General features: G+C 42.6%; 1 protein-coding gene across 9 annotated transcripts in view; it reads right to left on the bottom strand.

Moving 5' to 3' along the window:
• Positions 1–14,313, bottom strand: part of LOC139273131 (echinoderm microtubule-associated protein-like 6) — an 816,712-nt gene that overhangs the window by 425,627 nt on the left and 376,772 nt on the right. For all 9 annotated transcript variants that reach the window (XM_070889552.1, XM_070889554.1, XM_070889555.1 and 6 more), the window contains 2 exons: positions 12,042–12,135; positions 11,798–11,898 (listed from right to left, as the gene is read on the bottom strand). In XM_070889552.1, the coding sequence (XP_070745653.1) occupies positions 11,798–11,898; positions 12,042–12,135 (195 nt within the window). The remainder of the gene's footprint in view (positions 1–11,797; positions 11,899–12,041; positions 12,136–14,313) is intronic.

Here is a 14,313-nt window from a genome sequence, read left to right as displayed (position 1 = left end):
TGCAGCATTAAAAAAGCTACCTATTCACTCTAATTTCTGAAACTTTCAGGACCGAGCACTGCATGACCGCTTTATTTGTGGGTTGAAAAATGATGCGATCAGAAGAAAGTTATTGGCCCTGAAATCCTAGTTTCTTCTTCCCGCGGGTGTTCGACTAAAAATAGGACAAAAGATGCACACTTAACTTTTGGTCGAATGCTCGCCAGAGATACCGGACTCGAGGCCTCCTCTTCTTGCGCAATGGAGCGCGGTCACGTTGAGATGTCCGTAGGAGTCACATGGGCCTGGATGCCCAATCACGGTAAAGTATTTTCATAAGTCTGAAACTCCTATTACTATTTATGAGAAATACCTCCAAACACCCAAACACTACATAAAACTTTTAAAAAGGCACCTCACATGAATACATTATAGAAATTAAAGTTGATAGAAATGTTTTTGAAAAAAAAAATTTGCCGATTTTTAAAAAAAGTTTTAATTATGGTTTAAAATAAAATTACCTGAGTGGGCAGGGATTTTAACATAAATCTGTATTTTTAAATGTTATTTTAATATGTTTTTGACATGGTTTTAAACTCTTACGCTGGTAAAAGTAGGCTATGCGCCTGCTTTTACCAGGCGCAAGAGTTTTAAGGACATTCGCAGGGCAAGAAATGGACAAATAGCCCAATCTCTGCCGTGGGAATGTCCTTCTCCCGAGACGCGTGCGATCTGTCAACCCAGAAACTTGACAGATCGGAAAAGCTGTTTATTCAGCGCATACGTATTGCGCGCCGAAAACCGGCTTTTCCGATGCCTTCCCGGGTCCGTACACACTCCGTATGGCCCCGGGGAGGCTGGAATTTCAGGGCCATTGACAACTCCTAACTTGACTTTTGATTTAGTTTGTCAGACAGCTATGTAAATGGACATGGCTGACCAATATTCCCGAGAATTTCGCACCATTTCTAGTCATCAGACAACCAAGATGAATCGCCTGCAGGTTAAAAGTAAAAGGCAGTTGCCCCCCAAGGTCTCAGTAACTGGCAATGATAACAGAGCATTGAAGTCATGCTATCAGTGCCTGGGACAACACATTGTTCAAAGTTGTCAATATGTGAAGGCAGAGTGTTTCTTCTGCAGGAAAACTGGGCATCTTGTGAAGGCATGCCGACTGAAGAGTAAACCAACTTTCAAAGCTATAAGTAGAAATCCCCAGAGACTACATAGCATGGAAGAAAAACAACAGGACGAGGAGGTTTTAGAGCTACACATCATCAGGAGCAGAAGGGTAACTAACAGCGATTCGAAAAGTATCATCATCCACGTAGATGTTGCAGGAACCAAGATACCCATGGAAATCGACACTGGTGCATCCATGAGTGTAGTACCGGAATCGCTATGCCTCGACAAATTGCGTGATTTCCCATTGGAGAAATCCAAGTTAGAGCTGTGAGGCTACTAGGGAGAGAACATTCCTGTGGTAGGTCGTATCACCGTACCGGTGAAATACAAGGATCAATTTCAGAGCTTGTCTCTCTTAGTAGTGGCAGGAGACAAGCCTGCCTTACTAGGAAGAAATTGGTTGGGATCACTGAAGCTGGATTGGAGTGAGATTTTTTGTGTTGAAACAAGATTGGCATCAAAGGATGATGTCATCAAGAAGTATCCAAAGGTGTTCTATGAAACAGGCAGTCCAATCCAAGGCTTCAAGGCGAGTGTCAGGGTACAAAAGGACACTCGATCAGTTTACTGCAAGCTACGTCCCGTACCATATGCACTCAAGGAGAAAGTTGAGCAAGATCTCAAAAGACTAGAGACTGAGAACATTGGCCTGGAAATCACGGCCTCCCCGGATCCTTGACATGCAGATAAGGAGTGAGGACGTTTGCTTGGGCAAGATTGCGGGATTTACGCATATCTTGCCCAGCAAATGTTCTCAAAATTCTTGCGCCTGAAAAAGCAGGCGCATAGCCTACCTTTACAGGCGTAAGAGTTTTAAAACATACAAAAACATAACAAAATAAAATTTAACAAATATATTTTGTTAAAAACCCTGCCCACTATGGTAAGTTTATTTAAAACCATAACTAAAAAACTTTTTTAAAAAAATCGGATAAATATATTTTTTTTATAAGACATTAATAACTTTAATTTAAATTAATCTTAAATATGTAGTGTATATTTCTATTTTTTATTAGTGTTTTGGTGTTTGGGGGATGTTTGTCAATCAATGGGACTGAAGGCCGATAAATCCCCAGTGCCTGATAGTCTGCATCCCAGAGTACTTAAGGAAGTGGCCCTAGAAATAGTGGATGCATTGGTGGTCATTTTCCAACATTCTATAGACTCTGGATCAATTCCTATGGATTGGAGGGTAGCTAATGTAACATCACTTTTTAAAAAAGGAGGGAGAGAGAAAACAGGGAATTATAGACTGGTTAGTCTGACATCGGTAGTGGGGAAAATGTTGGAATCAATTATTAAAGATGTAATAGCAGCGCATTTGGAAAGCAGTGACAGGATCGGTCCAAGTCAGCATGGATTTATGAAAGGGAAATCATGTTTGACAAATCTTCTAGAATTTTTTGAGGATGTAACCAGTAGAGTGGGGCAAGGGAGAACCAGTGGATGTGGTATATTTGGACTTTAAAAAGGCTTTTGACAAGGTCCCACACAAGAGATTAGTGTGCAAAATTAAAGCACATGGTATTGGGGGTAATGTATTGCCATGGATAGAGAACTGGTTGGCAAACAGGAAGCAAAGAGTAGGAATAAACGGGTCTTTTTCAGAATGGCAGGCAGTGACTAGTGGGATACTGCAAGGTTCAATGCTGGAACCACAGCTATTTACAATATACATTAATGATTTAGATGAAGGAATTGAATGTACTATCTCCAAGTTTTCAAATGACACTAAGCTGGGTGGTAGTGTGAGCTGTGAGGAGGATGCTAAGAGGCTGCAGGGTGACTTGGACAGGTTAGGTGAGTGGGCAAATGCATGGCAGATGCAGTATAATGTAGATAAATGTGAGGTTATCCACTTTGGTGGCAAAATCAGGAAGCAAGAATATTATCTGAATGGTGACAGATTAGGAAAAGGGGAGGTGCAACGAGACCTGGGTGTCATGGTCTTTGAAAGTTGGCATGCAGGTATAGCAGGCGGTGAAGAAGGCAAATGGCATGTTTACCTTCATAGCGAGAGGATTTGAGTATAGGAGCAGGGAGGTCTTACTGCAGTTGTACAGGGCCTTGGTGAGGCCACACCTTGAATATTATGTACAGTTTTGGCCTCCTAATCTGAGGAAGGACATTCTTGCTATTGAGATAGTGCAGTAATTTCCGGGATGGCAGGACTGACATATGACGAAAGACTGGATCAACTAGGCTTATATTCACTGGAACCTAGAAGAATGAGAGGGGATCTCATAGAAACATATAAAATTCTGACAGGATTGGACAGGTTAGATGCAGGAAGAATGTTCCCGATGTTGGGGAAGTCCAGAACCAGGGGTCACAGTCTAAGGGTAAGGGGTAAGCCATTTAGGACTGAGATGAGGAGAAACTTCTTCACTCAGAGAATTGTGAACCTGTGGAATTGTCTACCACAGAAAGTTGTTGAGGCCAGTTCATTAGATATATTCAAAAGGGAGTTAGATGTGGCCCTTACGACTAAAGGGATCAAGGGGTATGGAGAGAAAGCAGGAATGGGGTACTAAAGTTGCAAAAATGATCTGCCATGATCATATTGAATAGTGGTGCAGGCTCGAAGGGCTGAATGGCCTACTCCTGCATCTATTTTCTATGTTCCTATGTTTCTATAATAATGGAAATTCCTACTTACGAGTTCCCATTATTATGAATGAGAAAATACTGTACCTTGATTGGCTGCCCAGAGCCATGTGACTCCAGCTCCAGCTTACGGATATCCTGCCGTGCACGTGCTGCGACGCGCAGGGAGTGAAGGCCTCAGGACCGGGATCTCGAGTGGGCACAGCAGGAACAGGTAAGAGCGCATTTTTTTTTCCTTTTTCAGTCCTTTGCCCGACCGGGATTTCTAGGCCATTATCTCTTAGATAGATCTATGTAATTGGGCTACATCCATTGTTGTTGTACCTAAATCCAGTGGTAAGGCAAGATTGTGTGGTGATTATAAAGTAACTGTAATCCAGGTTCTAGAAGGTAATCTCCCCAATACGTTACCAAATATAGATTTGTTCACAACACTGACAGGTGGTCAGATTTTCTCAAAGTTAGATCTTACAAATGCCTACTTACTACTTGAACTAGATGAAGAGTCAAAGTCATGTTTGATTATAAATTCTCATCTCGGCCTATATCAATTTAATAAGTTATCATTTGGAGTGTCTTCCACCCCCGCCATATTCCAAGAGGTGATGAACCAGATTTTGCAAGGTATTGAAGGGGTAGTATGTTATTTAGATGACATACTAATTTCAGCACCAAACAGACAAATTCATAATAACAAATTGAATGAAATACCCAAATGGCTAGAGAAGCACAGAGTACGAGTGACTGCTCGCACGTGTGAGTTATTTCAAAACTCAGTGGAGTACTTAGGGTACAGAGTAGACAAAGATGGTTTACGTCCAACCAAGGGGAAGCTGGATACAATCAGAAATGCACCCACTCCCAAGAATGTCACTGAACTTTGATCATTTTTGGGTCTTTTGAGCTATTATGGGAAAGTTCCTACCAAATTTGGCCACAGTGTTACATCCACTGAATGAACTATTGAAAAAACAGGTCCTTTGGAAGTGATCAGAAGAATGCGACACAGCATTCAAGGAGTGTAAAAGCCAATTGATAGAGAGCACCATGTTAGTTCACTATGATGTATTTAAGGAGATCAAGCTAGTATGTGACGCCTCTCCGTATGGAGTTGGGGCAGTGATCTCTCATGTAGTGGGGAGGAGAGACCAATTGCTTTTGCTTCACGCACTCTCAGTGCCAATGAGTGTAATTATGCGCAAATCGAAAGGGAAGCTTTGGCATTAATTTTTGAGGTCAAGAAGTTCCACAAATATCTGTATGGTCGTAAGTTTATCAGAAGTTTTTCAGCATATACATGTGATACTGAATAGACGATCAACTGATCACAGTAATGCTGATGCTATGTCGAGATTGCCTTCCCCATTACAAGTTACACCTGATAGTGACGAAGTGTTCTATTTTTCATACATTGATGAACTGCCAGTCACAGCTGAAGAGATTGGTAGAGCAACCAAACGTGACCCAGTTATGTCAAAGGTGTATGATTACATCGCAAGTGGCTGGCCAAACCAGGTATCAGAGAAAGATATTCATCCATTCTCCATTCGTAGGAATGAATTATCGGTCGATAAAGATTTTTTATACCAAATAAATTCAGGTCCAAATTATTAGGGAGATCTTCATGACCAACACCTGGGAATGTGCTTGATGAAGAGTTTTGCACACAGTTACTTATGGTGGCCAGGTCTAGATAAAGATATAGAGTACATTGTCAGTCAGTGTACGACATGTCAATCGGTAAGCAAGAAACCATCATCAGTACCGTTACAGCCAGAAATGGCCTCCCAGAGTGTGGCAAAGGCTACATATCGATTTTGCTGAGCTGGAAGGACAACAATTGTTCATTGTGATTGATAGCCATTCGAAGTGGGTAGAGGTATTTCCAATGCGGAAAATAACAAGTAAAACATTTGACATTTTGCGAAGATTATTTTCTTCATTTGGCCTCTCAGAAGAAATTGTTTTTGATAATGGACCACAATTTTGTTCAGACGAATTTGCACAGTTCATGTGCAAAAATGGCGTGAAACATACCAAGGTTCCATCGTACCACCCAGCTTCAAATGGTGTAGCAGAGCACACAGTGCAAATTGTAAAACGCGCCCTCATCAAACAGATGTTGGATCCAAATCCAAATCCAAAGAAAAGAAAGTTGTCATTGGATCACAAATTGGCTAATTTTCTAATTACGTATCATAATACTCCTCATACAACTACTGATAGAACACCAGCAAAGTTGTTTCTCAAACGACAGCCACGAACCAGATTCTCGTTGTTAAAACCAAACTTGGCACAGTCCGTGGAATAGAAACAATTAATACAGAAAGAGAATCATGATAGAGGTAGAGTAAAAGAGAGAAGTGTGAAATTAAATCATAAGGCGAGAGTGAAGATTCATCACCATAAATAGTTAAAGTGGTTACCAGGAAGAATGGTGAAGATATGTGGTCCTCACACATATCTGGTCAAGATGTTTGATCATGGATAGGTTAGGTTTGTTCACATTAATCATATTTTACCTACAGATGTGGAAGGAGTTGAAGGTTTGAATGATTTGATTATTTCTGACTCATCAGATAGTTTTGATACAAGTAAAGTACCAGTAGCATATCCTACATCAAATGTACTGGAAACAAGTCCAAGAGAAAGTCAGAATTTCAGTCGGAGTCCAAGTCAGGCAGACAAACAGTCTGAAGTTGTAGAGAGTTCAAATGTAAACCAAGGGTATGCATTGGAGGAAAACATTCCTCATAATCAGTCTAGAATGAGTCTAAGTTTGACACCATGTTTGGAAGGTTCCGTTTAAGAGCGAAGGTATCCTTTTCGAAACAGAAAACAAGTGGTTCATTTGCAAATATGGCAAAATAAGTCCATATCCTTTGTTATATATAACCATGCAAGTTATGTATGATAATTGTTTGTTATAATTACTTCTTCTTCATTAAGGAGGGAGAAATGTAATATATATAGCTCCCTCCAGTGAACTACTGTGGCATTGCAGCCATTGCTGTTTACAACAAGAAGGAAGGAAGAAGTCAAGTGACTGGGATCCTGAAGTTATCAGCCATCTTAGAGCCTATGAGTTTGTGATGTCGTACTGAAAACATAACAACTGGGACAGAGGGAGCGATAGACTGGGACAGAGGGAGGGAGAGACTGGGACAGCGGGAGCGAGGCAGAGGGAGAGAGAGACTGGGCCAGAGGGAGAGAGACTGGGACTGAGACTGGGACAGAGGGGGCGAGAGACTGGGACAGAGGGAGCGAGAGACTGGGACAGAGGGGGCGAGAGACTGGGACAGAGGGGGCGAGAGACTGGGACAGAGGGGGCGAGAGACTGGGACAGAGGGGGCGAGAGACTGGGACAGAGGGGGCGAGAGACTGGGACAGAGGGGGCGAGAGACTGGGACAGAGGGGGCGAGAGACTGGGACAGAGGGAGCGAGAGACTGGGACAGAGGGGGCGAGAGACTGGGACAGAGGGGGCGAGAGACTGGGACAGAGGGGCCGAGAGACTGGGACAGAGGGGGCGAGAGACTGGGACAGAGGGGGCGAGAGACTGGGACAGAGGGGGCGAGAGACTGGGACAGAGGGGGCGAGAGACTGGGACAGAGGGGGCGAGAGACTGGGACAGAGGGGGCGAGAGACTGGGACAGAGGGGCCGAGAGACTGGGACAGAGGGGCCGAGAGACTGGGACAGAGGGGGCGAGAGACTGGGACAGAGGGGGCGAGAGACTGGGACAGAGGGGGCGAGAGACTGGGACAGAGGGGGCGAGAGACTGGGACAGAGGGAGCGAGAGACTGGGACAGAGGGAGCAAGAGACTGGGCCAGAGGGAGAGAGACTGGGACAGAGGGAGCGAGAGACTGGGACAGAGGGGGCGAGAGACTGGGACAGAGGGGGCGAGAGACTGGGACAGAGGGGGCGAGAGACTGGGACCGAGGGGGCGAGAGACTGGGACCGAGGGAGCGCGAGACTGGGACCGAGGGAGCGAGAGACTGGGACCGAGGGACCGAGGGAGCGAGAGACTGGGACCGAGGGAGCGAGAGACTGGGACAGAGGGAGCGAGAGACTGGGACAGAGGGGGCGAGAGACTGGGACAGAGGGGGCGAGAGACTGGGACAGAGGGGGCGAGAGACTGGGACAGAGGGAGCGAGAGACTGGGACAGAGGGAGCGAGAGACTGGGACAGAGGGAGCGAGAGACTGGGACAGAGGGGGCGAGAGACAGACTGGAATAGGAGCAGAGGTAGAGAGAAACTGAGACTGGGACAGGAGCAGAGGAAGAGAGAGACTGAGAATGGAGCAGAGGGAGATGGAGAGAAGGACAGGAACAGAGGGGGACAACGACAGAGAGAGAGATAGCAAAAGCAGAATAGAGAAGGATGGGTCTACTCCAGCTGCGGGTAGTCCATTCCCAGGGACAAATTTTGTGGGTGTGCTGGTTCAAGAAGACCACGTTTATTAATAGAAATGATTGAAGTTGAAAATACAGATACTGTTTTTGTTCAGTTCTTTTTAATACTGGGAACTAAAGAACTACAGTATTTTCCCGTGCAAAGGCAGGAGATTCAACACCTGCCCTTTTACCTTCTCCTTTCCCACTGTCCAGGGCCCCAAACACTCCTTGCAGGTGAAACAGTGATTTACTTGTACTTCTTTCAATTTAGTATACTGTATTCGCTGCTCATGATGTGGTCTTCTCTACATTGGGGAGACCAAATGCAGATTGGGTGACCGCTTTACAGAACACCTTCGTTCAGTCCGTAAGCATGACCCTGAGCTTCCGGTCACCTGTCATTTTAATTCTCCAATCCACTCCCACTCTGATCTCTCCGTCCACGGCCTCCTACACTGTTCCAATGAAGCCCAACACAAGCTCGAGGAACAGCACCTCACAGAAACATAGAAAGTAGGTGTAGGAGTAGGCCATTCGGCCCTTCAAACCTTCACCAACATTCAATATGATCATGGCTGATCATGCAACTTCAGTACCTCATTCCTGCTTTCTCTCCATACCCCTTGATCCCTTTAGCCGTAAGGGCCACATCTAACTCCCTTTTGAATATATCTAATGAACTGGCCTCAACAACTTTCTGTGGTAGAGAATTCCACAGGGTCACAAGTTTCTCCTCATCTCAGTCCTAAATGGCTTACCCCTTATCCTATGTCCCCTGGTTCTAGACTCCCCCAACATCGGGAACATTCTTCCTGCATCTAATCTGTCCAATCCCGTCAGAATTTTATATGTTTTATGAGATCCCCTCTCATTCTTCTAAATTCCAGTGAATATAAGCCTAGTCGATCCAGTCTTTCTTCATATGTTAATCCTGCCATCCTGGGAATCAGTCTGGTGAACCTTCGCTGCACTCCCTCGATAGAAAGAATGTCCTTCCTCAAATTAGGAGACCAAAACTACACACAATACTCAAGGTGTGGTCTCACCAAGGTCCTGTACAACTGCAGTAAGACCTCCCTGCTCCTATACTCAAATCCCCTTGCTTATGAAGGCCATTTGTCTTCTTTACTGCCTGCTGGACCTGCATGCCTATCTTCCATGACTGATGTACCATGACACTCAGGACTTGTTGCACTCCCCTTTTACTAATCTGTCACCATTCAGATAATAATCTGCCTTCCTGTTTTTACAACCAAAGTGGATAACCTCATACTTATCCACATTATACTGCATCTGCCATGCATTTGCCCATTCACCTAACCTGTCCAAGTCCTCCTGCAGCCTCTTAGCATCCTCCTCGTGGCTCGCACTGCCACCCTGCTTAGTGTCATCTGCAAACTTGGAGATATTACATTCAATTCCTTTGTTTAAATCATTAATGTATATTGTAAATAGCTGGGGTCCTAACACTGAACCCTGTCACTGCCTGCCATTCTGAAAAGGACCCGTTTATTCCCACTTTTTGCTTCCTGTCTGCCAACCAGTTCTCTATCCACGTCAATACATTACCCCCAATACCATGTGCCTTAATTTTGCACACTAATCTCTTGTGTGGGACCTTGTCCAAAGCTTTTTGAAAGTCCAAATACACCACATCCACTGGTTCTCTGATTAGGCACTTTACAGTCAGACTCAATATCAAGTTCAACAATTTCAGACGATAACCTCTGCCCATAGTTTTTTCCCCTTTGCTCCCTTTTTATAAACCCCCTTTTTTTTCTCTTTCCCATGCAGCTGGTGATAATTCCGGCATTCACACACCATCTAGACTCATCTTTTTTATTCTATCTTGTGCCATGTAGCAACTCATTTTTGCCCATCATCTTTGTCTCTTAAATCACTGCTGCCTTCCACCCTGTCACAGACTTTCCCTTTTGTTCTTTCCTCCCCTCCCCTTTTCACTGCCCCTGCACTGCTTAATCTGTTATATCTCAAACTTTTCCAGTTCCGACGAAGGGTCACAGACCTGAAACGTTAGCTCTGTTTCTCTCCACAGATGCTGCATGACCTGCTGAGATTTCCAGCATTTTCTGTTTTTATTATAGCACTTTGTCTGGTTGTGATTGATATTCTAATTATTTATGTGGACGTACAGCACGTTAGCCACTGCTCCTGTTCCTTGTACAGCCATTGCTATAGTGATATGAGGGATGGATAAATACGTTGAAAATTTTAAAATTAATACAAATTGCACGAATAGATATGCCTCTTTCAGTTCACCTTGAGTTTTTGAATTGTTTATCAATACATAACCATGTAACTGAGTGACGTTTCTGAAGTATTAATGCATTTTAATTCAGTTCTTTTAGATCCCAGTCATTTATGATAAGTATTTTTTTTAGTAGAGATTGTAGATGACAAACGAAAAGCTTTTAATTCATTCTACCTTAAACAAACTTGCAGAATGATATGTGAATGACAAATGAATTTCAATAATAGATAAGTGTGAGGTGATGCATTTTGGTAGGAGGAAGAAGGAGGCTACCTAAACTTTGGAAAATAAGAGTCTAAATGGGGTAGAGGAGCAAAGAGATCTTGGGGTATAGATTCACAAATCATTAAATGTAGCACTACAGGTTAATAAAGCCATAAAAGTGCAAATAAAGCACTGAAGTTCATTTCAAAAGCAGAGAAGTTATGTTAAACTTGCATAGAACATTGTCTGACTGTCTCATGATTTGAGACGGTGGGGTGGCAATATGGCATTACTGCATATATGCTTAAACGTTGTTGTTATAATAAAAGTTATTGTTGTAACAATAGTAGTTGTTGTAAAATTTGCTCACAGACCAAATGGTCGTGTTCAAAGGAGTTTGTGGCCTGCTCGGTACAAAAAAAAATTAGAGGGAATATTGATTGTAAGCACCACTTATACTGTTTGTCAGGGATTCTGCAGCTCTTCTGCTTAACTTGGATAAAATTGTAAATCCACCCCTTTACAATTACATTTAAAATCTGCTTAATTTTATGTATTACCTATACACACACACGTTTTATTTGTACCAGTTACTGATAAAAAAAAGTCCATAAATTTGTGACTAAAGCACCAATAGCTTCCCAATTAATATGCTTTTAAAATTATGTTGATCATCATATTTGTAGATGGAGTCATATTATTTAATACATTTATTTAAATAATGCTTTGTCACTCATATATAACTTTTATATTATTGCACAGTACAGATGTTAGATTAAACTTAAAATTTTATGTGGCCAGGGTCCCTTTAAGGATTCCGGTTTAAAACGCATCATGAATGATGTCATCACACCTGTTCAATCTAATTGGGCAGGGTAATGCGCTGGGTGGGCTTAATAGGCCCCATTAAAGCAAGTTTATTTTGTACAGTGGGATGGAGTCAGCAGTGGGGTCAGAACCAGCCACGGACACCGACCGCAATGGACCCATCAAGGTGAGGAAAATTCCGGCCATAGCTTTTTTGGCTGTTTTAACTGTCCACTATAACTCGAAATAAAAGTCAACTTGTAGGATTCACTCTATGAAATAGCTTAAAGCAAAAATGTTAATCCTTTCCGATTAGATTTAGCAATGTAACTGAACTAAGGGTACCTACCTGCATGTTGCCAGAATTTTATATGCTTTATCCCAACGGTAACAAGCTTGTCGATATGCTGTGGATTGCACTTCACTACAAATATCTTGTCTTTATGTCCTCTATGGAAAAAAACAATGCAATTACATTATTTTTAACAGAACTTTTTCAACAAAATAAACAGTAAAAAAATGTGATTCACCTAAGTTTTTCAAACACTAGTCAATTGTTATAAAGGAGACAAAGAGGCATATAAAGTACTAACCTTGATGTTGCTTGTCTTTCTCCCTTTTTCCAGTCCCACACTACTATAGTGTGGTTGTCATCCAAACCAATAGACACCAAGCTTTTTCCATCAGCTGCAAAACAAATGGAAATGACAATGGAATGCATTGCTTTGCTTATTGAAACAGCACATTAGCTTTGTTTTGTTCATAGAAAATTAGGCTCGCATGTGTTACGTTTTCACAGAATCCTAAATACTAGGGCAAGAAATATATAGATAACTTGATACCATGCTACCTAATGTTAAATTTCTTTTAAAAGGGGTGGTGGTGACCTGGTATACAGTAATATGCATAACCAATTTCCAAAACTGGTATAAATCACAAACAATAACACTGGGAAAGGATGAGCTGGACACCAGCTGCGTCACTAAAGTTACAGAATTGTAAGGTTTGAAATTAAAAAAGCTGTTTTTACTTTTACGAGTTTACATTCACATATATTTTATATAAAGCCATTGTATAGTTTAATTTCTCAATGCAGTATATAGTACATTGATACATTAGGTTTCTTGGTAAAGTTGGAAAGAAAAAACGAACTTGATTGAGATTTTTGATGACGTAACAGAGAAAGTGGACAAGGGCAGTGCAGTTGATGTTGTGTATATACAGACTTTCAAAAGACATTTGATAAAGTACCATGTATTAGGCTTGTTAGCAAAATTGAAGCCAATGGGATAAAAGGGGCAGTTGCAGTATGGATACAAAATTGGCTAAGGGATAGAAAACAACAATTTGTGGATCACCACAATTCTCTGTTTTCTATCCCTGAGCCAATTTTTTTGGACTGGAGCGAGGTATACAGTGATATTCCCCAGGATCCCATACTAGGACCACTGGTGTTTTTGATATACATTAATAACTTGGACTTGGGGCACAGGGCACAATTTTGAAATTTGCAGATGACACAAAACTTGAAGTGTAGTAAACAATGAGGAAGCTAATAAGAGACTTCAAGAGAACAAAGATTATGCTGGTGAAATGGGAGATAAAATTTAATCCAGAAAAGTGTGAGGTGATAAATTATGATAGGAAGAATGAGGAAAGACGATACAAGCTAAGTGGTACAATTTTAAAGTAGGTGCAAGAACAGAGAGATCTGGGGGTGTTTGCGCACAAATCTTTGAAGGTGGCAGATTAACAAAGCAGTTAATAAAGCATATGGGATCCTGGGCTTTATAAATAGAGGCATACAGTATAAAAGCCAGGAAGTTTTACTAAACCTATATAAAACACTTTTTCAGCCCCAGCTGGGATTATTGTGTCCAATTTTGGGCACCAGACTTTAGGAAGGATGTGAAGACTTTGGTGAGGGTACAGAAGAAATTTACGACATTGGTTCTAGGGTTAAAGAATTATAGTTACATGGATAGGCTGGAGAAGCTGAGGTTATTCTCCTTAGAGCAGAGAAGGCTAAGAGGAGATTTAATAGAGCTGTTTAAAATCATGAAAGGTTTAGATAGAATAAATAAAGACAGAGGGGCCGAAGTTAGTGAAGGGCAAGGGCTGCCCAAAGGACCACCTGACAACACTCTGGGCGGGGATTTTGGCAAAAAGGTTCTTGAAAGGCGGCCAGCGGCAAAAGAGGGACTTATGCCATCAATCTGGGTGGTGGCGGGCGGGAGCTCTCATTCTTGGCGGCAAAGGCACTTGCCGCCCAAGTGTCACTGAGGATGGAGTCGGGCCCACGGAGGGTCGAAGAGTTGCAAATAAAAAGCATCAAAACATTTTTTTAAAAACATCGGACGACTTCAGGGGACCCCATCAAGGTAAGTCACTGTAAAGAAAAATTTTATAAATTGTTTACTAACCTTTTTTTTGCAGCTCTTTATACCTACCGTTGGGGACAAACCAGCCTCCTTGCAGTGGTCCACCTCCGTTCTGGCGCCGACTCCCGCCCGCACCAATCTGGCATTTTTGCGGGAAGGAGTCCACTTACGCCACTCGGCCGTTCCCCAGCAATTCTCCCCTCCCGCCCGCTCCAGCCTAAATTGAAACTGACACTGGGTGCAACTCGAGGAGGAATGTGGGCGGTAAGGCCATCAATTTTGGCCCCACACTGTTTCCAATGGCTGAAGGGTCGATAATCAGAGGGCACAGATCCAAAATGATTGGCAAAAGAACTAGAGGCGACACGAGGACAAACTTCTTTACACAACCAGTGGTTAGGATTTGGAATGCACTGCCTGATAGTGGTCAATACAGAATCAATAGTAGCATTCACAAGTGAATTGGGTAAATACTTAAGGAGAA

Source organism: Pristiophorus japonicus, chromosome 9 (genome assembly GCF_044704955.1).
Source record: "Pristiophorus japonicus isolate sPriJap1 chromosome 9, sPriJap1.hap1, whole genome shotgun sequence".
NCBI classification, from domain to species: Eukaryota; Metazoa; Chordata; class Chondrichthyes; family Pristiophoridae; genus Pristiophorus; species Pristiophorus japonicus.
Note: the sequence above shows the minus strand (reverse complement) of the source record. Positions and strands in the feature narration are given on the sequence as shown.